This window comes from Cyprinodon variegatus, unplaced genomic scaffold, assembly GCF_000732505.1.
Source record: "Cyprinodon variegatus isolate N-32 unplaced genomic scaffold, C_variegatus-1.0 Scaffold790, whole genome shotgun sequence".
Lineage (NCBI taxonomy): Eukaryota > Metazoa > Chordata > Actinopteri > Cyprinodontiformes > Cyprinodontidae > Cyprinodon > Cyprinodon variegatus.
Window position 1 is genome coordinate 44,262 of NW_015151243.1, and position 13,598 is coordinate 57,859.

At 36.9% G+C, this 13,598-nt stretch overlaps 1 protein-coding gene across 1 annotated transcript in view; it reads right to left on the reverse strand.

The window, feature by feature from the left end:
- The window catches only part of LOC107098567 (metalloprotease TIKI2-like), a 101,928-nt gene that overhangs the window by 29,599 nt on the left and 58,731 nt on the right, over window positions 1–13,598 (reverse strand). Inside the window, exon 4 of the mRNA XM_015396309.1 lies at window positions 8,379–8,553. Within this exon, the coding sequence (XP_015251795.1) occupies window positions 8,379–8,553 (175 nt within the window). The remainder of the gene's footprint in view (window positions 1–8,378; window positions 8,554–13,598) is intronic.

Genomic DNA, 13,598 nt, shown 5'->3' on the forward strand with positions numbered 1-13,598 from the left:
GAATGATGAAATCCTTCAGAGGTGCGAGTTAGAGTTGTTAGAAACAAAGCAACCTCATTAATCCTCCTACCTTAGTGCAACTCAGCAAGCTATATTTGTTACTCTTGTTACCAATGCACTCTATCTATGACTTCCTCAGTTTATTTATCCATCATTCAGATAAAACCCCACACAGATTTACTCTTCTTATGATGCATGGTAATATGTTCATCTTGGAATTGATTATTTTTCATGCCTTATTTTTGGCTCATTCAAGAGACATCAGTGACGCCGCAGGATGTTTCATATTTTTTCCCCAATCAGTTAAAGGAAGTGAAAAAAAATCAATCAGAATCTGAATTTTGACAGAAGAAACTGAACTACATGTACAATAGTTCAGTTTATGAAAGGAGAAATAAATAATTACAACATTAAAATGCAACCTATCTGTTGCTGACTTACAAAAGCTTATATATTTAATTTCAGTAGATATGCTTTGAGGATCAAAGTTATATTTTAAATAAAAATTTTTTTTAGAATATTTAAAGTTTTGTTAATATAAGAAATGCACATTTGTACTTAAGTTGAATGTAAATTGAAAGGGTAGATTGTGAGATATATTCTGCTGGATATGACGCAATTAAGTGATCTGTAATACTTTAGAAAAACAACATGCTACTCTAGAGAACACTACTGATTAGCAGAAAGCAAGACCTGGTTACTAGTAGCCAAACAGCAAAAGAAATGCAAATTTAGGGGGCTACTTTTTTTACAACCGGCACTTAGGAGGACATGGATTGTTTTTTGTATCAGTAGGTAACTTTACACCAGAAACAGAAAATGTTCCAGCCACTACAACTACTACCTACTTAAGGCTGGACTGTTTCAATTCACAGGGGATCATTTCTGACCTTTCATTCTTTTTTTAGGTACAGTGGATCCTTTGAAAGATGCAGCCCATAACTGTTGCAATATTTAACAACTTTTTAGATCATCTAGTGACTTCTCTCATACAAGCAGCTTGTGGAAAATATAGCAACATTATTCTATGCATTTGAGACTTTGTTGACAACACATGGAAATACCAATAGCTCCAGAAAGCAGTGGGTGCCACTGTGAGGCCCTCCTTCTTCCAAAGCACTGACTGCAGTCGGTTTCAACAACCTTGTCTTGAGCAAAGAGTGCTTTGAGTCAAAAAGGAGACCAAGGCTGCATCTGAATTGGAAAAGTAAGGACCATTCAGCCAAAATGGATGTGCATCAGCGTTCCCCATAAGTGCTGTCCAAATACATAGTAAAGGCAGTAAAAAATAAGGAAGAAAAAGGAGCCTTTATGCTTGCTATCATAGTTCCTTATAGCATAGGTAGCTAATAGAACGTATAAGCACAAAACACCATTGAGCAATTAGCATAAGTACATTATTTCTTCTTATGTGTGGTGTGAAACATGCACATATATGCACCTTGATCTGTTTTCCTTTCTGTTACGGATAGTTTTAGCTATTCACTTTTGTAACTTTCACTTTTGCACACATTTTTTAGAAAGCTGTAGTACCATATTTGACTTTCATTATCCATGTATTTTTCTATTGATTAATGAAGTCCAGAAGGCTAAAGGCTGTCACAAATCGGGACAGTAGTCTGGACCTCTTTTTTTTATCCATGATAGAGTTCTTACTGTGGATCCCATGAAAGGTTAAAGAACAGGAGCTAGGTATAGAAACTATATTAATAATTCAAAAATAATAAATATAATGTAAGTATACATTTTGACAAAATCTTTGTTTTTTCTTTCTCTGAAATAGTTGACCTAAAATAGCACTATTAATATATTAACATATAATGGTTTTACTCATTTATTAAAGTGATTCATAAATATTGACCTTCAGGCTTTGGTTTTTCCACTTAGTTTGGACATTAACTTGTTGACACAAAAAGGAACTTTCTGCTGTATGGCCTAACTTTTGAATGTATTTTTTTCATATTATTTTATGTTCTGTCTTCTTGTCTTCTGTCTAGTACTGTTGAATTCACTGTGGGTCAAATAAACAATTTTATACCTTATCTTCTTTATAACTTCAGGATTTGTTTTCAGTTTCCTAGTTTATTATTTTGCTCTAAGAATTATTTCTATTATACATTTTCCCTAAGTTAATTTGTATCTTAGTTAAGCCTGCCTTAGCTGCAACTCATCCCCCAATTAGCTCTGCCGGTGTGCTTTATTTTCTCCAGTTAAGCATCAGTATACAGTATAAGCTCTGTAATTTCCACTGTTACTGTTACTGATCTCTTTGTGCATTACATTAAGGTTTTTTGTAAATGTATTAATTTACAAAACCACAAAGCTGCATTTACAGTCTTGTGTTTTGGTTCAGCTCCTATGCATCACAATTCATTGCACTCTGTGACTTGCCCAAGTTTAAGTGCACCAATAGGGGAGTTCAATCCTGCAAAGAAATATTATGCCTTATTAAAAGTTGCTTAGATTTTAATTATTGTGGTAATAAGTTCCATCCCTTAACCAACTCATCTTTTTGAAAAAACAAAGTTTCACATTTTTGTTACCACGCATGATAAAGCCTCGTATTTACTGGCATTCTGCTAGTAAATGTGGGAATTTAATGCCATAAACATTACTAAAACATTATTTCACCACCACAGTTAAAAGAGTGCGGAGTTGAATCAGAACTCAACATTAGCAGCTGGATAAAATAACAGCAGTCCAGTCCAAAAAACACAAAAAGCTTCAGGAGCATAAAAGCCCAAAGGACAAAGGCAGATTTTCTACATTAATCTTACACTGTTGCACATTGCTCTTATTAGCATTAACTCAATAAATGCCAAATTTGCTCCTGCACTTTTACCCAATTTTTTATCTCTTTAAAAAAATAATGTAAAATTTCCTTTCTTTAAAGTAGCTTATCAGAAAATTTTCTGTTAAACTTTGAACTTTGTCATCAAGTTTTAACGGAGATATTACAGTCTGGATGATTACAGTCAAGTCTCTATATAACATAATATTAAATAACAGATCAACGGTTATGAATGTTTTAACACAGTTGCCGATTCGGATTATAAGCTATGATCTCTCTGACCTGTGTTGCCCATTTCTGTATGCAGATTTTTGAAGCTGATATTGTTTTTTCTTGTTTTATTTACATTATTAAATTGACACAATAATATTAAATAAGGCACAAATCTCTATCTGAACAAAAAAGTATCATTTAGTAAAAAAACAAACAAAATATTAACAATGGATAGCAAAGGAGGGAGTGGCAATACATGTATTTCATGTCATCAAAAGGTAGAACCTTTGAATATATGCTCATATTGGCCGAGACAAGGAAAAAAAAAAACACTAGCAGCAACCAGAGGTATCGGCTGGCAAATATGTTTTATATTTGTTTTAAATTGGCCATATAGTGGATATAAATGGGCATTTGATCAGGTTTTTATTGATTTCCACTTGTCTAACAATGAAGCAGGTGCACCAAAATTCAACTTACAAAAGTGTAGCAAAGAAATTAATGATTTCTGCCTTTGGACTGTTAAAGCTGGGCAGCTGAAGGCTTTTCCTTGAAATCTGCAAGGAGCCTTTTCCAGTGCTTTACTGAATGGTGTTCACTGAATACTTTCATATTTTTAGGGAATGCAAACTCAACAGATCAGGCTTATCTGTTTTCACTTATTAAAACAAACACCATAACAGATCAGCATGTCTGCTGATAGTACTACTCTGCGCAATTCAGATTCATCTGCTGGTATTTCTGATGCCAATTTTGCAGAGCGCTTGGCAGAGTTTTATGAACTAACAGAGGAAGATTCGGACAGAAAAAAAACTCATGTTTTTGTGCAAACTGTTCCCACAGGGACTTAATAAACAAGTCCGTATGTCAGCCATGTCCAACTTGAAGTTAAAGCGACACATCATACATGGTACAGATCTTTTCAGCATAACCTGAGGGTACCTGTATGTTTTTGAAGTTCTGTGAAATTTGGCTAAATAAAGGCTTCACTGCACATACAGTATGCCTTGATTGCATCCAGTATTTTCCATTTCTCTCTGTATATTATGACACATTTAAAGGGCGGAATATGAGGTTCTATTTTCTAGGATTGTGCCTTAATTTTCTCATTGAACTTGAACTAGTTAATTTACAGGTTTGTGAATTTAGTTAATTTTTTTAAAATGTGAACTATGAATGTGAGCTAGTTAATTTTCATCTGTGTCAACTGAACTTTGAGTTTGTTCTTTTTAATTATGAACTAACACAGCATTGGCCTTTTCTAACATTTGTGGTTTTGTCTGTTGATCCTTAGAGTCAGCTGTTTAGAGCAAATGCTTGTTGATTGACCCTTAATGTGAAGGTAACCTAGAAATACAGCAATAAAGGCAAAGTAACTAACTTAGAGGTCTTCATGAAGAATTGTATTGAGACTAGAAACGTCACATAATTAATGTCATGGGTATCTTATAATCCACAATGACATAGCCCTATAACTTTATTTTCTACGGTAAAAACACAAATAGTCTAAGGGAAGCTGAGATTTTAGCATAAAAACTGGGTTTTATATGATCACCATTTTCTAAGATCACCTGAAAATGCCTGTAACCCATCTCTGCTCAATTTATTTTGGAATAATCTGGGATCCAGATTTCTAGAAAGGCTTTGTATGTGTATTCATATAATGCAAACCAGCATCCCTGTATCATAAATTTCACTGCTTGCTATGGCCAGTCGGAAACTGGGACATGTAGGGACATTTACAGGACTTATAAAGATTTGTGTCAGCAATCTGAAATACCAAAAGAGACATGAAAGAAAGGCAGTGCTTTTTAAATACCAGAGATTTCAAAGGGATTTTAATTATTCAAAACTATTAAAATTTAATTTCAAATACTTTATTGATGCAAAAGGCGAATAAAATGGTCTTGAAACCTTTAAAGTTGTTTTTATCTGTTTTTGTAAACACTTGAAACTAGTTTAAAGACAATGTTTTGGTTCTTTTTAGCAATAAAATGTGGTCATGTAAAATGTAGGTTTTTATTTGCCTTTAGCTTTAAAGGGCCTTTATAATGCAAGATCAACTTCTTTGAGTTATGAACGTTATAATAATGTTATAGCTTCATCACAATCATGCACAAAGCTGTATTTTACTTGATTCATGGATATTTGAGTAATCCTTGATTTCTGCTTTCTGAGCAGCAGTCCCTCTCAGACCTGTGAAAATGAGCAGATGGGGCATGTCTATATATAGCTGCACACTTCATAAAGAATCTCCCATTGACTGTGCTGCACCTGCACTGAAAACAAACACCCACTTTCTCCAATCAGGGTGGTTGATGTGAAGCAGATGGCGATTAATCTGGCTCAAAGTTAAGACAAAGTGGCTGTTTTAAGCTAATATCAAGTCACAAAAATGTGTTAAAAGGTAATGGACTTTAAGAGTTTAAGTTTTAGAAGTGGCATCAGGTATGAAATGGGGGTGGGGGAATCACTTTGAAGGCAGGTGCTTTTTCTTCTACGTTGAAAACCCCCCCAAAAACTAATACATCATAAATTAAAACTCTGTAGGGCTAGAGGCATTATTTCATCATATATGTATATATATATATATATATATATATATATATATATATATACACATATATGCCTATAGGTGACGTTGAAAGGCTTGAAAAATATAAGACCCTTAGTTTCTGCTGGCATACATAGGTTTTAGGTGACAGGGCCTATCTTTGAATATCTGTAAAATTACAATATACAAGTAATAATAAATAAGTATGTTTCCAATTTAAATTTATTAGTTTTTAAAGAAATATACCTTGGTACCTGGCTCCTAATTAGCCCTGGCTGTTTTAAATCAAACGCAAATTGCATGCTGTTACATGAGTGTTAGTGACTGGTTCTGCATCTATGCTCTCATGTGTGCATCTAGCACTATACATCTCTGAATGTAAAACTTTGTGTTTGCATGTGTGTAAGCACGCGTGTGTGAGCTCACTTAGCAGGCTGTGTGCCATGTAATGGTTCCAATCACTTCACACCAGCTGTCAGCCCAGTCAAGTGTAGTGACTGGAACCTTGCAGGTGACCCGACACATGTTCACCTCTAAAGCATGTGGTATGACACAATGAAGTTCTCCTGTCTTGAAATGGAAATGGTGGAAAACTTCCAGAACTCACTGCTGCTCTGCTGAAGAAGAAAAATTTTACCTGAAATCTACCAAGCAAATTCAAAAGATGCATTATGCAAAAATCAGGATCGTAATAGGAAATGGTGAAATTAATTAATTCGCACTTTAAAGACCTAAGGCCTGAATATCAAAGAATCCTGAAGAGGAGGAATAATTTGCATGAGCAAAGAAAAACAATGAACATGCAATAAAGCCGGGCGTACACAGTGCGATGTTTTTCAATCATTACACGCAGCTACTGCTCACACTGTATGACTAACTGCAGAGTTTAGTCGTGCAGTGTGAGCTCACAGCTCACGACTTAAGTTCGGCTCGACGCTTTGGTGCGATCGACCTGATCACACTGTACGAGTAAAAACCACGTCGGACTCAGCTCCGCAGTAAGATGGCGCTGCTCTGACTTTTCTATCCAGAGTGAAACGTGCTCCTTGGCAATTTGAGCATTTTTGTGCTGAAAGCCCTAAAAAGTAAAGGCGATGACGTATTTGGAAAAAAAAACTGAGCAAATGTGGCTACTACGGTCTGTCAATTTTACAGACAGAACTGCATTTCACTCATTGCATCCCTGCCACTCTTCTGTGTTTACATCTGAGAGGAGGAATAAAAGAAGAATCCTTCTTTGTGCATGTGCCCAGAGCGATTTGCCCATCACAATTCCTGATCGGGAGGTGATCGTGAGAGGCTGATCTCGCGGCGTACGATCAAGCTGAAAGTCGGCCCGATCGAAACATTGGCGCACGACTGGAAAATCGCCCAGAAAATCGCACAGTGGTCATGTCGTGGGTGATCTACAAACATTGCATGGGTGAAACATAGGGTGTACAAACAGGTGCGGTTTTTGCCCTATTTAAATGAGCAAATTTCCTGTTCTACCGGTAGGTACTCTACCGGAGTGTCCATAAAGGTAAGACTAAGTTCTAAGCCATGGAGTTGAAGGTAATTCTGATTAAAATAAAAATCATGACAAGAAAAATAATTATCATTATTTATAATGCATGTTTACAGTAACTTTATGTGTAAAAAGAAATAATGAAAAATTTCAACTTAATAACTGATGCAGACACCCTGAGACAAATATTTTGTCACATTGTAACAAAACCATTTTACTGCCTTCAATTCAAACAGTTCCTCCCAACAACCTGCAAAACATAACAAATCCAAACTTTTTCCAACTTCACCTTGTAGATGAATTGTGGTCCTAAATCGATGCTGTCTCCTATCTACCTGTTGACATTTTTCTGTTTCAGAAAAATGGTGTGTAACATATGAATTTGTTTAACATTTATTGCAAACCATAATTCATATTTGTGTAATAATGTGATATTACTCTCATCCAACCACCCCTTTACAGTGGAAGCACACACTTATTAATCACTTGCAATCTTAAAGAATGTCTGTGCAGATGCACACTTTGCAGCTCGATATTGCAGCAGACACCCTGTCCAAAAATTACAAAAAGAACTAGGAGACAGAAAGCCTAAAGGAGGGAACCAGGTATTCTGTGTTAATCATACACTGTGATACACACTTGCATGCACACACATGCTGGTACACAGACACATACGCAGTCCAGAGGGAGTGCCACCGCTTAGCAAATTTAAAAACAGAGAAACACAGTTGTACAGTAAACAGACACACCACCTGTTTGACTGTGCTTATTTACATGGATACACATAAACACACATTTTTCTCAAAGCACACTACGTCATTCAGGAAACATTAGCAGCATTAGCCAGGAATGCTAACTGAAACAAAGAAGCTCATGGTTTCTTCAGCTGGCAGTAGCCTAGACTTCTGTGCAAGTGTGTGTCTGTGTACTATTGCAATTATGAACATGAGTTAAAGATCTGAGTCAAAGATCTGGGGCCAACTTGAACACTGTATTTTCTCTAGTTCTACTTTAAATCACAAATATTGGCAAGTTTGATAATAATGAACAGACATCAACACTGTCAGAAACACTGCCCCAAACCAAAGAAAACCTGATCTCCGTTCTCAGCAATATGATACAAATACACTCTTTAAGTAAAAAACAATGTACTTGGAAATACTTCACTTAATGCAAAGACAACCAGACATTTTTGGTGTAATGACAGATTATGAATTAGGAGCAAGAGGAGCATGAGGTCGACAAAAAGCAGTAACACATCCATGACAGTACTCATTAATGCAGACCTGCGATTCTGTACAAGGACGACAAACCTGCACCAAAAGCGAAGAAGAAAGTCTGGCTGGGATCCCTCTGCAGCAGAGCAGAGACACGTTGAGCCATTCGCTCGTTGCGTTTGTAGATGAGCTCCTGGCGGAAGTAGCTGTCAATCTGCATGGCAGTCATACGTTCATGTACTGGCAGAGAGCTGTTGATGAAGTGAGGCAGCTGAAAGAGAGAGAGGGGTTATCAGAAAATAAAAAGTTGCTTTTTTTTAAAGATCCTAAATAAAGAATACTAAACTTAAACGTGAATGCAATCCCATTTCGAGCCAACACAAGGTACTGCTTCTTCCTCATGAAGAATAAAGCCCCATGCACTTCTCATGGCATCTTGGTTAAAACACTAACCAAAAATATACAAATTTACAAATATACAAATATGTTTTGCATTTGGTTCTCCTTCAACCCCAGTCGGCCTCAGCAGATGGCCACTCACACTGAGCCTGGTTCTGCTGGAGGTTTCTTCCTGTTAAAAGGGAGTTTTTCCCCTCCACTGTCGCTACAAGCATGCTTAGTGTGAGGGATTGTATTTGAGTCAATGAGTCAATCACCAATGTGTTTCTATTTTTTTCTTTAATAATTCCTAGATATCCATCCATCTTCTTTACATGCTTGTCCCAAGTGGGGTCGCGAGCAGTCAATGGACAAGAGGCGGGATACACCCTGGACAGGTCGCCAGTCCATCGCAGGGCAACACAGAGACACACAGGACAAACAACCATTCATGCACACAGTCACACCTAAGGACAATTTAGAGAAGCCAATTAACCTAACAGTCATGTTTTTGGATTGTGGGAGGAAGCCGGAGTACCCGGAGAGAACCCACGCATGCTCAGGGAGAACATGCAAACTCCATGCAGAAAGACCCCGGGCCAGGAATCGAACCCAGAACCTTCTTGTTGCAAGCAGTACTACCCACTGTGCCACTGAGCAGCCCGATAGCTAGTCATAAATGACAATGCATCTATATTCATAGACCTTGGCCAGTCTAAAAAATCACTACAAATGTGTTGTTATAAGTTGCATTTGTGTTTGTCAGACAAATGGGTACATGCAGGCTCAATGGCTACTTATTATATAGACCAGGCTAGCAGTGGATTGGACCCCCTTGTGCATTTAGTGTAAAACTGTCTGAAAGCTTTATGGCATAGATTGCATATCATAAAGAACCTCACATTTCATTAGTTCTGAAGAGAGTTCCTGTCTCCAGTGAAGGAGCTGAAGGAACTTGGGGTCCTGTTCACGACTGAGGGCAGAATGCAGTGAAAATTGATAGACAGATCAGTTTGGTTTCCACTGTAATGCAGATGCTGCATTGGTCTATTGTGGCGAAGAGAGAACTGAGCAAAAAGGCAAAGCTCTCTATTTACTGATCGATTTACGTTCCTATCTTCACCTATGGTCATTAAATCTGGATTGTGACTGAAACAAACAAGATTCTGGGTACACCCAGCTGACATTAGCTTTCTCCGCATGGTAGCTGGGCACTTCCTTAGAGATAGAGTAAGGAGTGGGAGAGGCTCGGAATAGAGGCACTTCGCCCCCATATGGAGAGGATTCAACAGAGGTGGCTTAAACATCTTTTTCAGATGCCAAGTGTCTGAAAAGCCTCTCACACAGGGTTTTTCAGGCACGTCCCATGGGAGGATGCCCAAGGGATAGCCCAGGACAAGAGTCTATGCTGACACCTCTGTCCCCACAGCCCAGTCTCTGTTAAGTGGAAGACAATGAGTACAGTAAATGTAATTAGTAAGTATATATTCCATGCTTCAAACCTAAATGCTTTAGCAGCACGAGCTGCTAAAACAATTCAGTCAAACATATGTGGATAAGTCTCTTAATTGTTTCTGATTAAGAGACTGTCTTACTGCATTTCCAATGTGTTCATGGATAGCATTGACTGTACTCACTTCTTTAAATAAATGCCTAGAGAACAATACTAATAACAAGTGTGAATAGGGATCAAGATTTCACATGAGATAACCCACCCTGCAGTTCTCTGTGCTGGTGTGAAAGAAATGGAAGATTGGCAGCAGAATGGTTGTTTGTTTCCCATGTCGAACAGATGTGTTTATCTGGATTCTATTAGAGTGTGACAAGAACACACATGCAGGACATACATGGCTTTGCTGTCTACAAGTGAGATACAGGTTGACAGAACAGATGTAAATTGTGGATATAGACACCATAGTATGGTGTCTAAATAAATGAAAGGATAAATAATAACAAGGTATCTGAGCATCAAGCCAAAGCCAGTTTCTCATGCGGTCCTCCAAATCTGTTTTTTTTTTTTTTTTTTTTTTTTTTTACAAGAATCTGTTTCAGATCAAGGCTGGACAGTTTTATCTAGTTGTAAAATGTACATGTTTGGTTATTCGTTTTGCAAAAAGGAGTATAAGATAGTCAAACCTAAGAGAAAATCCCCATTGATAAAAGTAAAAGTTGCTGATAAGAGCTGTTCTTAAGGAAAACTTTAATTGATAAACACTAATTGGGAAGATAAAAGTATTTTGTACACAATAAGTTGTTGGCCACTTTACTTCACTTGGCTAAAAAAATGGAAGTTGATTTTTTTTGAAAACCTCTTATACACCTCAGAATAACACAAAGGCCATTGTGTAGAATGGCAAGCCTCTACAACTATGCTGTCTGTCTGAGAAAATGGAAAGTTTCTTCAGAAAAATATTATAAAATGCATCAACTGTTTCTTAGAGGGAAGGGGAAAAACTAAAATTCATTGTTTGAAACAGACTTACTAGCAAAACAAAAGAAATGTCACTACTCTTTACCAACAATAATGCAAAGCTTTAGTAGTAATTTGGCTTTCTTAGCTTTTTTTTAAACTTTTTATTAGCATTTCATTTACCTTGTGCTCATTTTCAGTAGTGTGTAGTGCTTTCTTGGATATTAGGTATAATAATACTGTAATAAGGATTATTGGGTAATAAAGATACAGATATTTTAACCTGTGGTTGTCACTCATTATTTTAACAGAGAATGATTTATCACTCAGTGCAAGATCCATCCTCCTTTGGTTAACACTTTAGGACTATGGTTATAAACACAGTTATTAATCACCAACCAAACAAAATTGTCCCTGTTTCTTAAATACTAAATTGGTGAAAGACAAATTGATTTTAATAGCAGATCCAAGAGTCCAATCTAGGAAAAAAAAAAACTGAAGAACCTTGGTGAATAAGCAGATTCTAATAATAATTGATTGTTACTATACTTGATTTTAATGACCAATTAATTAACTATAACTTTTAGCTCTAGTAATTCATTATATTTATAATCTACTGGTAAAATTGCAAACCACTCTATAAGAGTCCAAGTTTGGGAATAAAAAATGTTGATACAAAGCTGTCATTCTCTAGTGTGACAAATATTAGTGGAGATTATATCTCCATGGTATAGTGATTTGAGTTCCAACTGCAATGCAGGGGAACCTGTGTTTGAATCCTCTTTGTGGAAGGTGGCAAGTCTGACAAGCAAGTCATAATGATTTCCTGTGGTGTCCCTTGATTAAGGAAGAAGCTCAACGGACACAAACATGGGAAAAAATGCTATAGTAATAATGTCACCATTCTTAGGGAACAGTCTGCTGCTTTCTTTAAATGTGTCTGTTTTGTTTTCTGTTTCTCAACTGAGGGGGAGATGACTGCAAGTACTTTAAGGTACTAAGACAATTCTATTTATTAAGTCTTTATTTGATTTCCTGTCTGAATATCAACAGGTTTGGCTTTAAATGATTCCAACCATTGATGCAGTTAAGCATCAGCTTATAAAGAAACTGAATTTTGAAGACCAATTTAATTCTCAGGGGAATTTGGGCTGTTTTAAAAACTGCATTTTAAGTCCAGAGGCCTGGTCCTGATGAAGATCACCATGCTGCAAAAGTGGGCTACATAGTAAATTATCCTTGTGTTCAGAAACTTTCATGCATTTTATTATAGCACGAGGGGCAAGGGCAACCTGCTTTGATATAGAAAATTTATAGATACAGCTAAAGGCATTACTCCAGGTGAAAATAAAAGCTAACTAGTCCCCAGTGGTCTCCTAGCTAAAGAAAATGATGAGAATAACATGAGCAGGAGAGCAGGGGAAAAAGTATATATGTCTTTACCATGTTTTTGTGTCTTTCTTGGTGAATGATTAAGAGTCTCTAATGTAAACTTTTGCATAGAGTTAGCAAGGTGTGTGGTTGTTTAATACAATTTTAGGGTCAACAAGGGAGATTGACTATGCGGCACTATAAGAGGGGCTTTTTGTTAAAAGCAACAAGGCTCTAGTATGTGGATGTCTAGCTTTTACATATATCTTTTATGGACCAAATAGCCCTTTGATAGGGGTTAACGTAAGGAAAATAGGTTAGAGAATAAAGTTTGCATTTACATTTAGAGTTAAAGTGTCAGACCATCAAGTAGCTCAATGTTGAGTAAGATTAAAATGGTTGTTTGCATTGTTTTGGAACTGATGTGCAATCATGATGTTTGAGGGGATGATTATGTAACTATAGCGGAGAAAGTGCTAAGGTAAGCTGGAGTCCGTTATGACAGATTTTGGGTTTCAATGCTTTAATGCATATGCAGAGAAAGCCTGGTGCTTGTCACATGTAAAAGCTGGTCCTCATACACATTATTTGATATTTGTGTCATGCCTGTTTGTCTTTTTTTCAGGTGACTATCCTCATCTGTTTTCAGTAACTCCTTGTTTAACTTAAGTCTGTGCCTTCTGTTTGCCCATTTCATGAGCCTTTATCATTTGTTTCAGGTGTTCCAAGTTGCTGCTGTAGGATAAGATCTTCAGATCTTCAATACTGCTAGCACTGTACATCTAAAAACCACATCAGACTCAGTTCTGCTGTGAGAAGGCGTTACTCAGATTCGTCTATCCGGAAGCCAAACGAGTAGAAGATGAATATGAAGCTCACTAGAGTGAAATGCCCTGCCATGGCAATTTGTGCAATTTTGTGCTGAAAGCCCTAAAAAGAAAAGGCAACAACGTATTTGGACAAAGACGTGGCTGAGCAAATGTGGCTACTACCAACCCAGTCTCATGGGAAAATGTACCCCCACTACGTTGGTCCACACTGCAAAACGTAGTGGAAGTACATTAAAGGCCATTTTTTTGTGGTACTGTTACATTTCTTCTGCCTATACGCTTTCTATTGTTTTACGTCCTAGTCACGTGACTTTCAAGATTCCTGCT